The sequence below is a fragment of the Onychostruthus taczanowskii genome, unplaced genomic scaffold, assembly GCF_017590055.1.
Source record: "Onychostruthus taczanowskii isolate IOZ18803 unplaced genomic scaffold, ASM1759005v1 scaffold73, whole genome shotgun sequence".
In the NCBI taxonomy this organism is placed as follows: domain Eukaryota; kingdom Metazoa; phylum Chordata; class Aves; order Passeriformes; family Passeridae; genus Onychostruthus; species Onychostruthus taczanowskii.
This window is the reverse complement of record NW_024505118.1, coordinates 3,339,017-3,354,458: the sequence shown is the minus strand read 5'-3', so window position 1 is coordinate 3,354,458 and position 15,442 is coordinate 3,339,017. Positions and strand designations below refer to the sequence as shown.

The 15,442-nt window shown below is 51.2% G+C and overlaps 1 protein-coding gene across 1 annotated transcript in view; it reads left to right on the top strand.

The window, feature by feature from the left end:
• The first annotated feature begins 1,591 nt into the window (after positions 1 to 1,591).
• CLPB (caseinolytic mitochondrial matrix peptidase chaperone subunit B) overlaps positions 1,592 to 15,442 on the top strand; it is a 72,963-nt gene continuing 59,112 nt past the window's right edge. Inside the window, exons 1-2 of the mRNA XM_041422443.1 lie at positions 1,592 to 2,338; positions 3,209 to 3,260. Of these exons, the coding sequence (XP_041278377.1) occupies positions 1,666 to 2,338; positions 3,209 to 3,260 (725 nt within the window). The 5' untranslated portion in view covers positions 1,592 to 1,665. The remainder of the gene's footprint in view (positions 2,339 to 3,208; positions 3,261 to 15,442) is intronic.

Below are 15,442 nucleotides of genomic sequence, written 5' to 3'. Positions count from 1 at the left end.
AAGCTGTTGAGCTGAGCTGGAGAGCATGGTGGGAGGAGCTGGGGAGCTGGAGAGACTGGGCTGGGACCCGAGGGAACTGGGCTGTTAGAGCTGGAAGAACTGGACTGAGCAACTGAGCAAGGGGAACAAACAGTCAGGCTGGGGAAGCTGGGCTGGGGAACGGGGAGCAGTGGGCTGATCGAGCTGGAAGAACTAGGCTGGGGAGCTACAAGAACTGGGCTAATGGAATTGGGAAACGGGGCTGGGAAACTGGGAGCACTGAGCTGATGGAGTGAGCAAGCTGGGCTGGGGAAGTGAGAGCACTGAGCTGACAGAGCTAGGGGAAGTGGACTGGGGAACTGGGAGCACTGGGCTTTCTGTAACAACTCCCAGTCCTGCTGGCCCCAGTCTGGGTGCAGAAATGCCCATTTCTGACACGTTCCTCCACACTCCTGGTTCTTTCCCAGCTCCTGGGTCCCAATCCTTATTCCTGCTCCACCATCCCACATCTGCCAGCAGTGTGCGGAGCTAAATGCAGGAATCAGTAATTCTTTTATATATATATATATATATATAATCAAATCCCTAAAATGCATCTTCTTAGCAGCTCTGTTTAATCCAGGAGCGTGTCGGACCCTGTGGAAGCGCTGCAGTGATGGTGGGATGGCAAACTGGGCAAACAGCTGCTGGGATGAGGGGACATGGAGGGAATTGGGGTGAAACAGGAGGAAGTGGGTAGAATGGGAATTGGTGGTGGCAAATCCTGGGGCGGGAAGGGGCTATGGGCAACTTCGGAGGACAGCATGCACACACGTGCACTCACACACACATGCATGCTCACGCATGTGCCCACACAGCATCCCCTCTGAGCCCAGCCCGCAGCAGATGCCCGGGATTCATACCGCCACACGTGCCAGTCCTGCCTGGGGGTGCAGGTGCTGCACACGAGTGCACACAGGAGAGCAGGCGTGCATGCAGGTGTGCACAAGTTCCTGCGTGCACACATGTGGCACTGCATGTGTGCGTGTAGAACACCCCCGTGTGCGCGAGTGCACACGTGTTTGTGTGCGAATAAACGCGTGTGCGTGAGTGCAGGTGTGTGTCCGTGCATGTGTGAGTGCAGGTGTGTCTGTGTGGGTGTGTTCAGGTGTGTCTGTGTGTACATTCAGGTGTGTCTGTGTGTGTGTTCAGGTGTGTCTGTGTGTACGTTCAGCTGTGTCTGTGTGTGTGTGTTCAGGTGTGTCTGTGTGTATGTTCAGGTGTGTCTGTGTGTGTGTTCAGGTGTGTCTGTATGTTCAGGTGTGTCTGTGTGGGTGGGGTCAGTGCCCTGTTCGTTGTGCGCATGTCTGTCCGTCCGTGCACTCCCGCGCGCCCGGGGTCCCCGCCCCCCCCCTCCCCCGCCTGCGCTGCGTCCCCTGCCGGACCCCGTCAGCCACGTCCCTCCAAGTCCCGCAGCCGACGACGGTTTCCCGGCATGCCCCGGGGAAGCCGCGTCGCGACGCCTCCTGGGGGTTGTAGTCCGCCGCGGCGGAAAAGGGCGCCGCTGGGTGCGGCAGGGACTAGATCTCCCGGCATGCCTTGCACTTCATCAAGCTCCGCCGGCCGGCAGCCGCCATCTTGTCCACCGGCCTCAGCGACGGGGGGGGGGTAAGGTGCGAGCGGCGCAGCGGGAGGAGCGAGGGAACTATGCTGGCGTCTCTGGCATTCTGCCCTCTGCCACAGGGGCTGGCGCGGCTCCTCCGAGCGCGGCCATGGTGGTCGCCGTCACTTGCGACCTACGGGACTGCGGCGGCGACTGTGGCTGAGGGGGCCGGGGCCCGGCTGCGGCTGCTCCCGGAATTGGCCGCCAGGGGGCGCCGTGGGCTCGGGCCGGCGCCAAGCGCGAGGCTGTCATGGCGGCTCGCTGCCTGCAGGGGGCGGCAGAGGGGCCTAGGGGGGGAAGCCCTGGCAGCGGGGCCGGTCCCCGGGGGCTCTCCGCTGGCTGTCCTGCCAGGCCCCACTTTACCAAGGGGATCAGGCCCAAGGGGCTCTCCCTTAGTTAATGGGCCGGGCCTAAAGGGAACCACCGCGGCGGAGAGCCTAGGGCTGCCTGTTCCAGGCCTGGGCGCACTGCATACACCCCAGCCGCCTGCCACCGACCTGGCCAGCACTGTCTGCCTTGTGCCAGCAACATCGTCCAGCCTTACGGCGTCCCTCAGAGAGCCGACGCCATGGCCCTCAGGTGCAGAGCAGCACTGCTGTCATGCGGGAGACCGCGGCGGGCATCAGAGTGGAGCTGGGAGCTGCTCCCCGGGAGCAGGGCTGCCTGCCCTCATCGCTGCGTTGGCTTACTGCTACCTGCGGGACCGCCTGTCCAAGGGTGACTATCGCTGCTGGGGCCGGCCCCAGGGCGGGAGGAGTGGGATGCAGGACAGAGAGTCCCGTGCCCTTTCGGAGGGGATGTGGAGTCCCTCCTTGGGGATGGAACCTGCCTGCTGTCTGTAACCTGGGAAGCTCTCCAGGGAAGGGTTATCTGTAATGCTTTGGTGCTTAAAGGGGCTCCAAGAAAGCTAGAGAGAGACTTCAGACATGGTGTGGAGAGACAGGATAAGGGGGAATGGTTTCCCACTGACTGGCTTCTTCTAATCCTGAGGACAGGCTTAGATGGAATATTGGGAAGAAATTCTTGCCTGTGAGGTTTGGTGAGGCCCTGGCACAGGTTGCCCAGAGAAGCTGTGGCTGCCCCTTCCCTTGGAAGTGTTGATGGACAAGGCTGGGAGCAACGTGGTCTGGTAGAAAGAGTCCCTTCTCATGGCAGAGAGGTGGAATGAGATAAGCTTTTAGGTCCCTCCCAACCCAGCCCAACCCATCACTTATCCCATCTCCCAGAGCTGGGTGTTGCTCTTCCCTTCTCTAGCCAGGGGGTGTCATTCTGACTCTGTGGTAGGAACACTTCTGTGGGGTCTGGAAACCTGTAGCTGAGGCTGACACCTTGGGGTGACAGCGTCCACTGCCCTGGGATGCCTGCTGCGTCCCGCAGCACCCTGTTCTCAAGGTGTGTGATGGGGGGCTGGAGTCAGTCACCCAGACAGCGAGATGTTTTTAGGTAACCTGCTCACAGGAATAGGCTCTTGCTCACTGGGGTGGTCAGTGAGAGCTCTGGGCAGCAGCAGCCCCTGCACATTCCAGGTTAGGATGTCCATGTGTGTTCTCCATGCTAACTCCCTCCTCCCTTCTTTCTGCATTTCAGAGGATGCTCTTCTGGAAGCTGCAAGGATTAACAATGTTTCAGAAGTCAAGAGGTGAGTAGGGTTCTGAGACACGAGAGCAGTGTGCCAAGGGCTGGGAGGGCAGGAAAACCCTTTCAGCACATGGAGAAGGAAGAGGCTGGCTGCTCCCAGCCCTCATGGGGTGCTCCCCTCACCCTGTCAGATCCAGAATGGGTGGGGAGAGATGGGGAACACCCTTACTTGTTGAGCAGGAGGTGGATCACAGATCCTTGTGCTGAGAGAGGACAGTGTGAGGCCATACTGTGCAGGTGTGGACATATCCCTGTGAGCGACACGCTGCGGAAGCTCATCTGTTGGGGTCTGTCTCTGAACAAAGAGCCCTTGTGGGTTCCTCAGCCTGAGCCAGGAGTTCTCCAGGGGCCTTTTGTCCCACAAGAAGCAGAGGGGGGAGCTCCACCCAGCCAAGGAAGTCAGGGAATTGAGTGGTTGGGTGACCAAAGATATAGCTGTTAGGGAGTGGAGCATCTCCAGAGCTCCTGTCCCACGGTGGCAGGCTTTTTGTCACAGTTGGCTGTGCCTGCCTCATGGGGTGATGCCATGGCACCTTTTAGGTGCATTTGGCACTGTTAAATTCCATGAGGTGGTAACAAAGTGCTGCCCTCAGCCAGTATAGAATTCAGACTTTTTGGCAGCCTGGCAGCTTGTGTAGGATGGGAAGAGACATTGCTGCTCTCCTGTGTACACCATACATGTGTTTCTGTCTCTGGCTGAGATCTCCCACCCAGCACAGGCACTTGGGGAGGTAGGAGCTGCCATCCCTGTATAGAAGCAAAGGGAAGAGAAGGTGCAGAAGAGGAGAGGGAGAGGAGAGCCCTCTTGGCCTGCAGCCAGGGGGTGTTCCATCCAGTTTCCAGGATCTTGGATGAAGCACCTGGCTCTGCTGCACCCCAGGGCTGAGATCTGGCCTAGATCAAGGGGCAAAGAGGATATTGGTGTGCAGCTAATTGGCACATGTGTTCTGCTGCTTGTAATTGCAGGAAGCTGCTGTTTAGGGATGTCTGGGTGATTTGTGAGCCTGGTCAGGCAGATCAGCAAGAGCGATGCTCTGTGCTCCAGCTGGTCAGGGCAGGACTGGCGGCTGTACACCATCCTGCTGGGCTGCACGTCTACAGCTTCTCCCTTTGTTTCTGTGCTCTGTCACAGAATCACTGAATCATTTGGGTTGGAAAAGCCCTCTGAGATCATTGAGTCCAACCATTCCCGCAGCACTGCCAAGCCCACCACTAAACTGTGTCTCCAAGTGCCACACCTGCACGTCTGTTAAATCCCTCCAGGGATGGGGACTCCACCACTGCCCTGAGCAGCCTGCGCCAAGGCTTGATGATCTTTTTCATGAAGAAATTTTCCCAAACATCCAACCTAAACCTCCGATAGCACAGCTTGAGGCTGTTTCCTCTCATATAGTCATTTGTGACCTGTGAGAATAGCCTGACCCCACCTGGCTACACCCTCCTTTCAGAGAATTGTACAGAGTGAGAAGGTCCCCCTGAGCCTCCTTCTCTCCAGGCTGTCCCCCCAACTCCCTCAGCCACTCCTCATCAGCCCCTTTGGTCCAGACCCTTCAGCAGCTTCCCTGTCCTTCTCTGGACCCACTCCAGCACCTCAAAGTCTTTCTGGCCATGAGGAGCCTAGCACTGCGCACAGGATTTGAGGTACCTTGCCCAGTGCAAGGGAGCAAGGATCTGCCTTGGGCTTGCTGGCCACATTGTAGCTGATACAAGTTAGGGTACCATTTGCATTTTTGCCCACTTGGACACATCTGGCTTATGTTTAACCGCTGTCAACCAGCACCCCCAGGGCCTTTCCTGCTGTGCACTCTGCTCTCAGCTTGTATATCTGCATGGGGTTGTGGTGACCCAAGTGCAGGACCCAGCACTTGACCTTATTGAACCTCATACAGTGGCCTCAACCCATCGAGCCAGCCTGTCCAGATCCCTCTGCAAAGGCTCTCCAGGGCCTTCCTTCCCATCCTGTTCCATGTGGGGCTGGCAGCTCTCCCACTGTTCGAAGCTTTGTGCTTAACTCTGCCTTGGCACATGCTTTTTGGTTGTGTGGGAAGCATGAATGCTGAAAACTACTGACTTGCCCTGCTGCACGCAGTTTCAGTCTCAAACACGATGAAGAGACTGGAGCATCCTTCTTACAAGGAAAGGCTGAGGGAGGTGGGGCTGTTCAGCCTCAAGAAGAGATGACTTGAGAGGGGAACTCATCTTTATCTGTCAGTCTGCAGGGAGATTGTCAGAGGATTGACCAGGTTCTGCTCAGTAGGGCCCAGCAATGGGACAAGAGGCATCAGGAGAAACTGGTGCACAGGAATCTCAATATGAGAAAGAACTTTGTACTGTGAGTGTGACAGAGCACTGGAACAGCCTGCCCAGAGAGAGCCTGTGGAATCTTCTTCCTCAGGGATATTCAAACCCCACTTGGACACAATCCTTTGCAGCCTGCTCTGGGTGAACCTGCTTAAGGAGAAGGTTGGACATGGTGATCTCCAGAAGTTGCTTCCCACCCTAACCACTCTCTCATTCCATAAATCTCTTTACAACAAGCTTCCACAGCCCAAGATTGCCAGACCTACTGCAGAGCTGACAGAGGAGACACAAACAGTCTTGCCTTCAATGCTCTCTCCACCTGCAAGGGGTAAAGTCCAAACTGAGCTTTGACAGGGCGGGAGTGTGACAATCCAGCTGGGCAGCTATCCATGGAACATTACCTGTCCTCCTGCCACACAGCTGTCCCCTGGGGTGTTTCTTATACAGCTTCAAGCTTGTTTGAAGTGGGATGCTGATCTTTTCCAAGTGCCTTCAGCTGCCAGCTGGTCATGGCCCTCTGCACATGAAAACATCAGAATACAGTTACTAGGAAATACAATCTTAGTCTAAAGTGTAGAAAATGTCTGTGTGAGAGAGGGTAGTACGTACCAAGAAGATCATGAGATCCCACCTAAAGTACTGATTCTAGCTCTGGGACCCTCGTCATGAAAAGGCTGTGGAGCTGATGGAGTGAGCCCAGAGGAGGCCATGGAGATGCTCCAAGGGTTGGAGCCCCTCTGTTCTGGAGACAGGCTGGGAGAGCTGGGGAAGTTCAGCCTGGAGAAGGCTCCTGAGAGAGCTTGAATTCCCTGCCAGTGCCTAAAGGTGCTCCATGACAGCTGAAGAGGGACTCCAAGGGCATGGAGCGACAGGGCAAGGGAGGATGGCTTCAAACTGATGGAGGACAGTTAGATGAGATATTGGGAAGAAATTCTTCCCTGTGAGGGTTGTGAGTCCCTGGCACAGGCTGGCCAGAGAAGCCATGGCTGCCACATCTCTGGAAGTGGTCAAGGCCAGGTTGGATAGGTCTTGGAGCAACCAGGGCAAGTGGAAGGTGTCCCTTCCCATGGCAGAGGAGGTTAGAACTAGCTGAACTTTAAGGTTGCTCCCAACCCAAACCATTCCATGATTCTGTGATTTTTCCAAGCAGTGATTCTTAACTCTGAAAAGGAGCAGGCCTTTCAGGCATAACAGACAGACCTCACTGGAATACACATTTGTATTGCTGTGGGAAGAATGCATATCCATAGGCTGAATCCAGCCCCTCTGCTGTAGGCTTGCCTCTATCATCTCTGGTTCCTCTGAGCTTCCAGCCAAGTTTTCTCATCTCTAACCACTTGTTGAATGAAGGGAACCAGGCTGAATTCTTCATTGAGCTGAAAGAACGTGCTATATTCTGAGAGCATCCCCTTTGGAGTGTGTGGCAAACCAGCTCTTCCCTCCAAGCCCTTCATGCTGTTAGCCAGCACAAAATATAATACCTAATTGATGTAGATAGTTTAATTTCCCTCAGCCTCAGTTATTCTGTGCATTTGGAGGGAAAGCAAGAAGCAAAGGCATAAAAGATGCCCATCTCCCACTTGTGTAGATATTCAGTATTAATATTGATTCTTTGTGTTCCAGCTTTGTTTCTTAGTAAGCCACCCCAAAAGCACAGGCTTTCAGCAGTTTTCTCACCAGATAACCATGATGGAGCAGTGTTTTCCTCAGCCCTGTGCAGCTGTGACTCATGGAGACACAGAGCATGTGTCAGATGGCTGTTATCAGCCTCGTTCCTAACAGCAGGCAGAGCCACTCAGATCTGTGTGGTAATGAGGTCTGGAGCTGACCAGGTGCTCTCCTGCTCTCACAGGGATCCAGACGGACATGGCACTGGGGCAGGAAGCTCCATTCAGTTGCTTCAGTTGAGTCTGCTCTCTCCAAGCTGATTTTTTAGGTGGAGGAGATGCAGAAACAGCTAAGTCAGGCTTGATTGCCCCAAACAGCGGTCTCTCAGTTTTCAAGCAGCACCGCTCATCTTGGCTCTGACTCATTGCAGTTCTGCCTCCTCCAGACTGTCCTTGTCTCTTCTCCCTTGTTTGTAAGCAGCACAGCTCATGGAGCAAAATTTCCCCCATCCCTGTCCCTGGAAGTGTTCAAGGCCAGGCTGGACAGGGCTTGGAGCAGCTGGGCTAGTGGAAGGTGTTCCTGCCCATGGGAGGCAGTAGGAAAAAGATGAGCTTTAAGCTCTCTCCCAGCTGTAACCCTTTGATTCTCTCCAGTTTGAGGGGTTGACTGGGAGTACAGTCCCCCAGCCTTATGTTTGCTTCCTGTCTCCAGTGTTTGTTACAAGAATTCAGAGACTGCATTTGAATTCAGAGACTGGGTAAAAAATCCCTCTGCAGTGTGTCAGGCTTTGTTTACCTGGAGCACCAGATCATTGAAAGGCACTGTGTGGAGGAGGTGGGCCTTTATGGAAGCCGGTATCCCATGCTGTTGAAGCATCTTCTCTCACAGAATAGTTGTGAGTGTCATGACTAAGGCTTGAGGGATGCCTGAATGCTTCGTAGGGTGCACAGAAGGGTCATGTCATTGGCTCCTGGCCACTAGCCATCATGTACCTTATCTCAGTCCTGAACAGCTGACATATCTTCAGCAGTGGTAGTGGGAGCAGCTTGAAGACAGGATTGGGAGATGATTTATGATTATATTTATTTCCATTACTCTGTGTTTATATGATGTTGACCCTGCATTTGTCTGTGTGTATCTGAGTTACAGACACCTAGGATTTTTAGGATAAAAAGATGTTTATCATGTAAATGTCCCCTTTAGTCTTTTCTCCTAAATGACCAAAATTTCCAGGACTGTGTTTAAGTGAAAGTTTTGTTACTGATTATTGCATTTAAATTGGCCTGTGGCTGCAGGAATTCAGAGCAGATACAACAGCCCGGATTTCTTCATGTTGACAATGAAGTATTGGGGGAGTATTGGCTTTCCTATTCTAGATAGCTGGAAAACTGTCCTTTTTTATCTGCTTCTTGGTGTATTTTGGCCTCCCAGGATTGTTTGAGTTTGCATACTGAGTCACAGTGTCTCTGCAGTCGGCACCAAGCCAACCATGGGAGACAGGAGATCTCATGCTTCTTTCCAAAACAGCTTTAAAGCCCATAAATCCCAGATCCCTCTCTCTGGAAGCAGACACCAACACACCTGGATGCGTGGGAGCTTCTGTATGTTTGGAATACGCCTGGGAACCATCACAGGGTTAATTCCAGTTAGTGGAGATGTTTATCAGCAGGGCTGAGTGCAGGAAAGCCTCCTGAGCAGCTCTGGGTTTGGAGGAGAAGCAGTCCACCAGCATGGATGTGGCACATACAACCAGGGGAGCAATTATTCCACTTTTTTCACAGCTCAGGAGTTAAGGGACACCTTGGAAGATGTGAGGTAGCAGGTTAAAAAGATGTTGAGTGCTTGCTTACACAGCACATAAACTGTGAACGGTGGTGGATGTGAGAGAGTCTGACTCTTGAGTTCAGACCTGCGCAGAGTAAGTTGAGCCGGTGACACATGCCACCTCCAGCAGAAATGGATTGTCAGAAGTTAGTGTATGATGCTCAAATTCCTCTGCAGACAATGATGACTCATTTCCCCCTTACGCTGCTGGCCTCTGCCAGAGCAGGCTGGCAGGCTGGCAGGGTATTTTTCTGGCACACAGCTCAGCTGTTGCATTGGGGTGACTGAATTTGGGTTATTCCATGTAAGGTTTCACATTCTCTTCCAAACCTGGTGATGCCAACTGTCAAATCACAGAAGGATTTGGGTTGGAGGGGACTTTGAACCTCATCCAGTTCCAGCCCCCTGCCACGGGCAGGGATATCTTCCCCTAATCCAAGTTGCTCCAAGCCCCATCCAACCTGATTTTAAACAGTTACAGGCACAGGGCAGCTACAGCTATTCACATGTCTGTATTAGCCTTTTCATGCTTGGGTTGTACGTCTTTGACTTTTCCCACTCCATGTGCTTCACCCTCTGTGTCCCCAGACCTGCTCTCCTCTTGGAGCTGGTTTTATCTCCTGAAACTTGGATTTATGAGAGCTTACCTTGATTTTGAAAATTTATTTCCAGGAGTTTCTCCTTGGCCACTGGCCTCTCTGCATGGCCTGTTTGTGCTGTCAGGGCTGGGGTTACCAGGATTCCTCCAGGATCCCCCATGTCCTGGGAGCAGCTTTCCTGCCTTGAGAGCTGTAGAAAAATGCTTTCCCTTCCCCTTCCCTTCCCTTCCCTTCCCTTCCCTTCCCCTCCCCACAATGTGCTGCTCCATGTGTTTTCACGGAGCACCATGGTGTGTTACTGCCCCTGCACAGATGGGGAGTGGTGAGAGACAGCAACGAGCTCTCTCCGAGAATACAGCAGCCACATCAAAGGGTTTCAAGCAGCTCGCTGTGTCCTCCTGTACAAGCAGATCCTTTCCCTGGCAGGAAAATCTAGCAGGGATTGTGCTTTCATGTTCCAAGATATTGTTCAGTTGGGATGTTTTTCTTCCCCCCTTCTTCTGCAAAGCAGAGGGTAGTTCCCAGGAGGGTGAGCACATCTGAGGGTGTCCCACACTCTGCAGTTAAACAGTGACATATTGGGACAGGGCTGGGGGAAATGTCTTAAGAGGCTGACAGAAACAGAAGCTATTGTTGTTGCAAAAGTTCAAGTTTCCAGCTTCCTCTTCCTCCACCTGTCAGGATGGAGTGCTGGGCATGCTCCCAGCACTGAGCACAAACTCAAACATGCCCTCTGGGCTCAGCAGTGTCACCGAGTCAGTCACCCAGAACCCCAGTGATGGGTGAATAGAAGGCACATCTGTCCGGGGGCAGTGGGGGGAGAAGGCTCATCGCTGCCGACGTGGGCGCTTTATCTCTTCTGCGGGGATCAAAGTGCTAAAGCTTTGGGAGCTGCTGTCTTGAGGTAAAATAGGGCCTGTGCACAAAGCAGTAGGTGCTGCTCTGCCCAGATTCCTTTAGCAAATTCCAGAGCAGACAGTAATGTTCATAGAGTCAGGGAATCACAGAGTGGTTTGGGTTGGAAACTACCTTAAAGCTCACCCAGTTCGAGCCCTCTGTCATGGACAGTGACACCTTCCACTAGACCAGGTTGCTTCAAGCCCTATCCAGCTTGTCTTTGAACACTTACAGGGATGAGGCAGACATGTAAGTTTGTGCAGTCTGTCCTAGGGCCTTACCACCCTCATAGGGAAAAAATTCTCACTAATATTCAATCTAACCATGCTGTCTGTCAGCTTTCTGCCCTAAAACCATAAAAAAAAAAAAGTTTTCTCAAAATCCCTTAAATATGAGTACTTCCCCAATCAGAAACAGCACCAGCTCTGGTTTGGTGTTCTTCCTCTGACCAGGTCTTGAATCGCAGAATCCCAGAAGAGTTTATGCTGGAAGAGACATTTAAAGGTCATCCAGTTCAACTCCTGCCAGGGGAGTGGTGTCATCTTGGTGGCACCACTGCAGTCAAAGAACAGTTTGTCATGTGAGAAACACTGGAAGGGGCCCTAATAGAGCTGTATCCATGTGAGAAGCTCCTTAGGAGGGGAGTGTCCTGGATCTTACTTGGTTAAAATGTGGATAAACATCCTAAACATTGATCAGAGGATTTTATTTAATTAAAATAAAATACTCCTGCTGGTAAATACATTTGGCTGTCTGGGATCTGAGCAGTGGTCTTGGCTTTATCGATTGTCATATCATTAAATCAGGCGGAGAAAAAATAAATGGTGGGCCTGAAGACCCTGAACATAAAGTTCAGTTGTCTGAAAATCTGCTAAGTTGCTGAGCATCTTGCAATGATTTAACAAAACAAAACAAAAAATCCAGCTCCTAAATGAAATGTCAATGCATATTATGGTAGATGGTATGACACAAGTAATTCCCTCACTGGGCTCAGTGATGTGGCATTCCAGATGCTTATGATCATCTAGATTCCTGAATGGAAAACTACTTGACCGATCCTAATACCTTTGCTCCAAGCCTGTAACCTAATCCCACAAGAGAGGCTCCAGCATCCTTCCTGCTGGATGCAAGATGATTAAACAGGTTTGACTGCAGACTAGGATCTTTTTCATTATTTTTTTTTAAATAATTGAGATAATTTATTATTCAGTATGTCCTTCCAGTCTGTAGAGAAAAAAGCCTTTCAGTACTCATAGGTATTTTTTAGTGACTCCTCCAAAGTGCCTTGAGAATTCTAAAATCACAGGATGATAGAATGGCTTTGGTTGGAAGGAACCTTAAAGATCATCTAGTCCCAACCCCTTTGCCATGGACAAGGACACCTCACAGTGGACCAGGTTGCTCAAAGCCCCTTCCAACCTGTCCTTGGACACTTCCAGGGATGGGGGAGCCACAGCTTTTCTGGGCAACATGTGCCTGGGCCTCACCAACTTCACAGGGAAGAACTTCTTTCCAATGTCTAATGTAAATCTCTCATCTTTTAGTTTAAAACATCATATTTTTATTTTAAATAAGGGCTGATGTCCTGTCCTTTGTCTCAAAGGGAGATACTGAGGAATTACTGCAGGTCCCATTTATGAGAAAACAAATGTAACAAGAGAAGGGGTTGATTTCACACTGACAGTGCAGGGTTAGATTGTATATTGGGAAGAAATACCCATTCACATGGCTATCCCATCCCTGGAAGTGTTCAAGGACAGCTTGAATGGGGCTTGGGGCAAACACGGGAAGGTGTCCCTGGCTGTGACAGTGGGATTGGAGCTGGATGCTCTTCAAGGTCATTTCCAGTCCAAACCCTCTCATGAAATGTTAAACCTCATGACAGGTGAAATTAAGACTGACTCTTTGCAGCAGAGCAACCCCGTGGCTGGCAGAAGGTGACCAGGACGGTCTCTCTGCCCTTTTAATATAAAATATAAATACCATGGTCAAGTACAAATGGGCCTGATACTTTGCAAAATTACATCAATTAAACTCTACTGAGGATGTTAATCATTGGTTGGTGTTGCGCTTTAAGGCTTTTATTGCCAGGCAAAAGTTCTCAGCCTGAAGGGGTTTGTGTGCCTTCATCCTGGCATAGCTGATGCCTTCTTACCTGCAGTTTTGGTGTTGGGGTTACTGTGCCCTTTCTGGGTTCTTTTTTCAGGCTCCCTCTCCCTTGGCATCGAGATGCCTGTATTTCCTGGATTTTCTGTGTCTTTTAGGTTGTCACAATGACACACTGTAGGAGGGGGGTGATGTGAATGTTACTGCTTTCAAATTACTTTCAAATGGCCAAGTAAATACAATGAAATTCAGAAATAACTTGGACACATTGATCCACACCACTCTGAGAGAGGAGTGGAAGGGGATTGGGCATCACAATGTCTGGGAAAGGATTTTTGGAAGCAGTTGGGGTGAGTCAGGGGAGACAGTAAGATCTCTGCCATTGCAGCATCCTGAGCTCTGGTGCTGGTGGGAATGGCTCCTTAGGGTCTGGGGCAGCTGGATGTGGAGTTCGTTCCGGCAGTGGCAGCGAGCGAGCAGTTTTCCAGCTGAGGGAGCAACTCCCTGTGCCTGCACAGGGGACACGGCACACATGGTGGCACAGATGGAGCTGTGGTGTGGATTTCTGCTGCAGGCAGTGTCCTTCCAGCTGGAGCAGGTGATGGTGTGACCAGCAGTGGCCATGGGTCTGAGTCAGGCTACCTTATCTCTGTTGTGAGTGCAAACACCTCTGTAAGTGGAGCTGCAAAGGGAGCTGATCTGTGCAGATAGCAATCTGCTATCCCCTGTGTGTCTGGGCACGTCCGGCCTCACCAGGATGGAAAGCTTTGTGGCTGCACAGGGATATTTCTCCTTTTAGCATTCTGTTGTCTGAGAGTGCTCTTTAGGCAGCACAACTGGCAGCACACTCTTGGCATTCACGTGCAGGGATGTGGTGCTGGCAGAAGGAGAAAGCATAAGGATATTCTACAAATTCTTCATAGCAAGGGCTGTCCAGCCCTGGCACAGGCTGCCTGGGGCAGTGGTGGAATCCCCATCCCTGGAGGGATTTAATAGATGGGTGGATGCAGCACTTGGGGGCATGGGTTAGTGGTGAGCTTGGCAGTGTTGGGGAATGGTTGGACTCAATGGTGTCAGAGGGGCTTTTCCAACCCAAATGATTCTATAATTCTATGCCATACCCTCTGGGGGCCAAGGCTGCTCTTGTGCTACTCCCCAGATGAGTTTACTGGGCCACTGGATAATGCAGGAGCTGCAGCTTGACCAGTATTAGGCATATGCAGGGCTGTGTAGATCCAAACCCCCATAAGGCTGTAGGTGAATCATCCCTGCTCTCCATCATGCTGCTGGGTGGTTCTTCAGGTGTTAAACCAGATAGAAAAAGGAAATAAAAATTAGATATGGAGTGGATTCTGTGTGAAAATTTATTCTTCAAATATCAGGCTTCTTTGGACCAAGGTCCTGTTCTTGACCTGCCAGATAGTTCATTACCATTGAACTTTAAATTGTAACCTGGTAAAGAGAGCGTAAAGCTTCTGTTGGTGCTGTGATAATTTAAAGTGGTCACAGCCTCCTGAATCACAGTTGGGAGCTACAAATGGAAGCTGCCAGTTATGATTCTAGTATTTCAGCTATTAGGTTTCTGTCCAAGTATGTGATGAACAGTTCAGAGCACCCAGAACCACAGCACTAGCACTGGCCACTCCTTCTGTCAAAAAAGGATGGTCAAATTGTCCACCCAGACCCATTACCTGTGTATCATACCACCACTCAAGTCAGAAGAGTTCACCAACGTGCTTCTGTGTAGAGCTTGGCTGAAACCATCTGCCTGTTGGCTCTCAGGCTTCAGTCTCTGTCAAATAAGGCAAGTAGTTCAACTGGAGAGGATTACAGGCTTTTTATTCACATGATGTTTATCTGGCTGGTTTGCCCAGTCAGTGGGGTGAGCTGCATTCAGCTGTGTTCAAGATACCAGCCAAAGTTCAGGCATTGCTAGTTGGAAATAACTTTAGGATTATCATACCATATATTGCAGCACTGAAGGATTTGGTTGGGAGGGAGCTTCAAGATTATCTAGTTCCAGCCCTTCTGCCATGGGCAGGGACACCTTCCACTAGACCAGGGTGCCAGAAGCCCTGTCCAACCTTGTATTGGACACTTCCAGGAATAAGACAGCCACAGCTTCTTTGGACAACCTGTGCCAGGGCCTCACCACCCTCAAGAATTTCTTCCTGATATTCCATCTAACCCTGCCCTTAGTCAATGGGAAGCCATTCCCTCTTGTCCTGTCACTCCAGGCCCTTGTCAAAGTCCTCTCCCGGTCTTTTGGAACCCCTTTAGGCACTGGCAGAGGCTCTAAGTTCTCCCTGGAGCCTTTCTTATTCGGGTTGAACACACCAGGTGTCTCTGTATATGAGTGTATTTGTTCCTTGGGATAAGTTTCTAGTGAAACTACTGTGAAGGTTTCCAATGAGGTGGAGGAAGGTTTGCAAGACACCCTGGGTATATCTGTGAGTGTTTCCTGGACCAGCATTCCTTCTTTCCTTTTTTTTTTTTTCCCAACTGTAGGAAGAGGAATATGGTTCATTTCCCTTCTTTTTCACTCATTCCACCCTTAACCAGTGAGAGCATTGCCACCAGAGCAGACCAAGGGTGAGGAGTTTGGAAAGGCTGTCTGAATTCAGACGTTTTCCTCTCTATGTCCTTAAAGAGGTGATCTGACTTGTTCAGTGCATGTAAGCAGTCACACCTGACCTTGACTTCCTTGCGTGGGATTTTGGGCAGATGGAACATGGCTGCTGTGTTCACTTGTGTCTCTCCCAGTAGGAAGTTTAATGACAGCTCTTCCCTGTTATACCTGTGTGAAGGATGCACTGTGTAGGGACAGCCTCACCCAGAAAGGAAGATG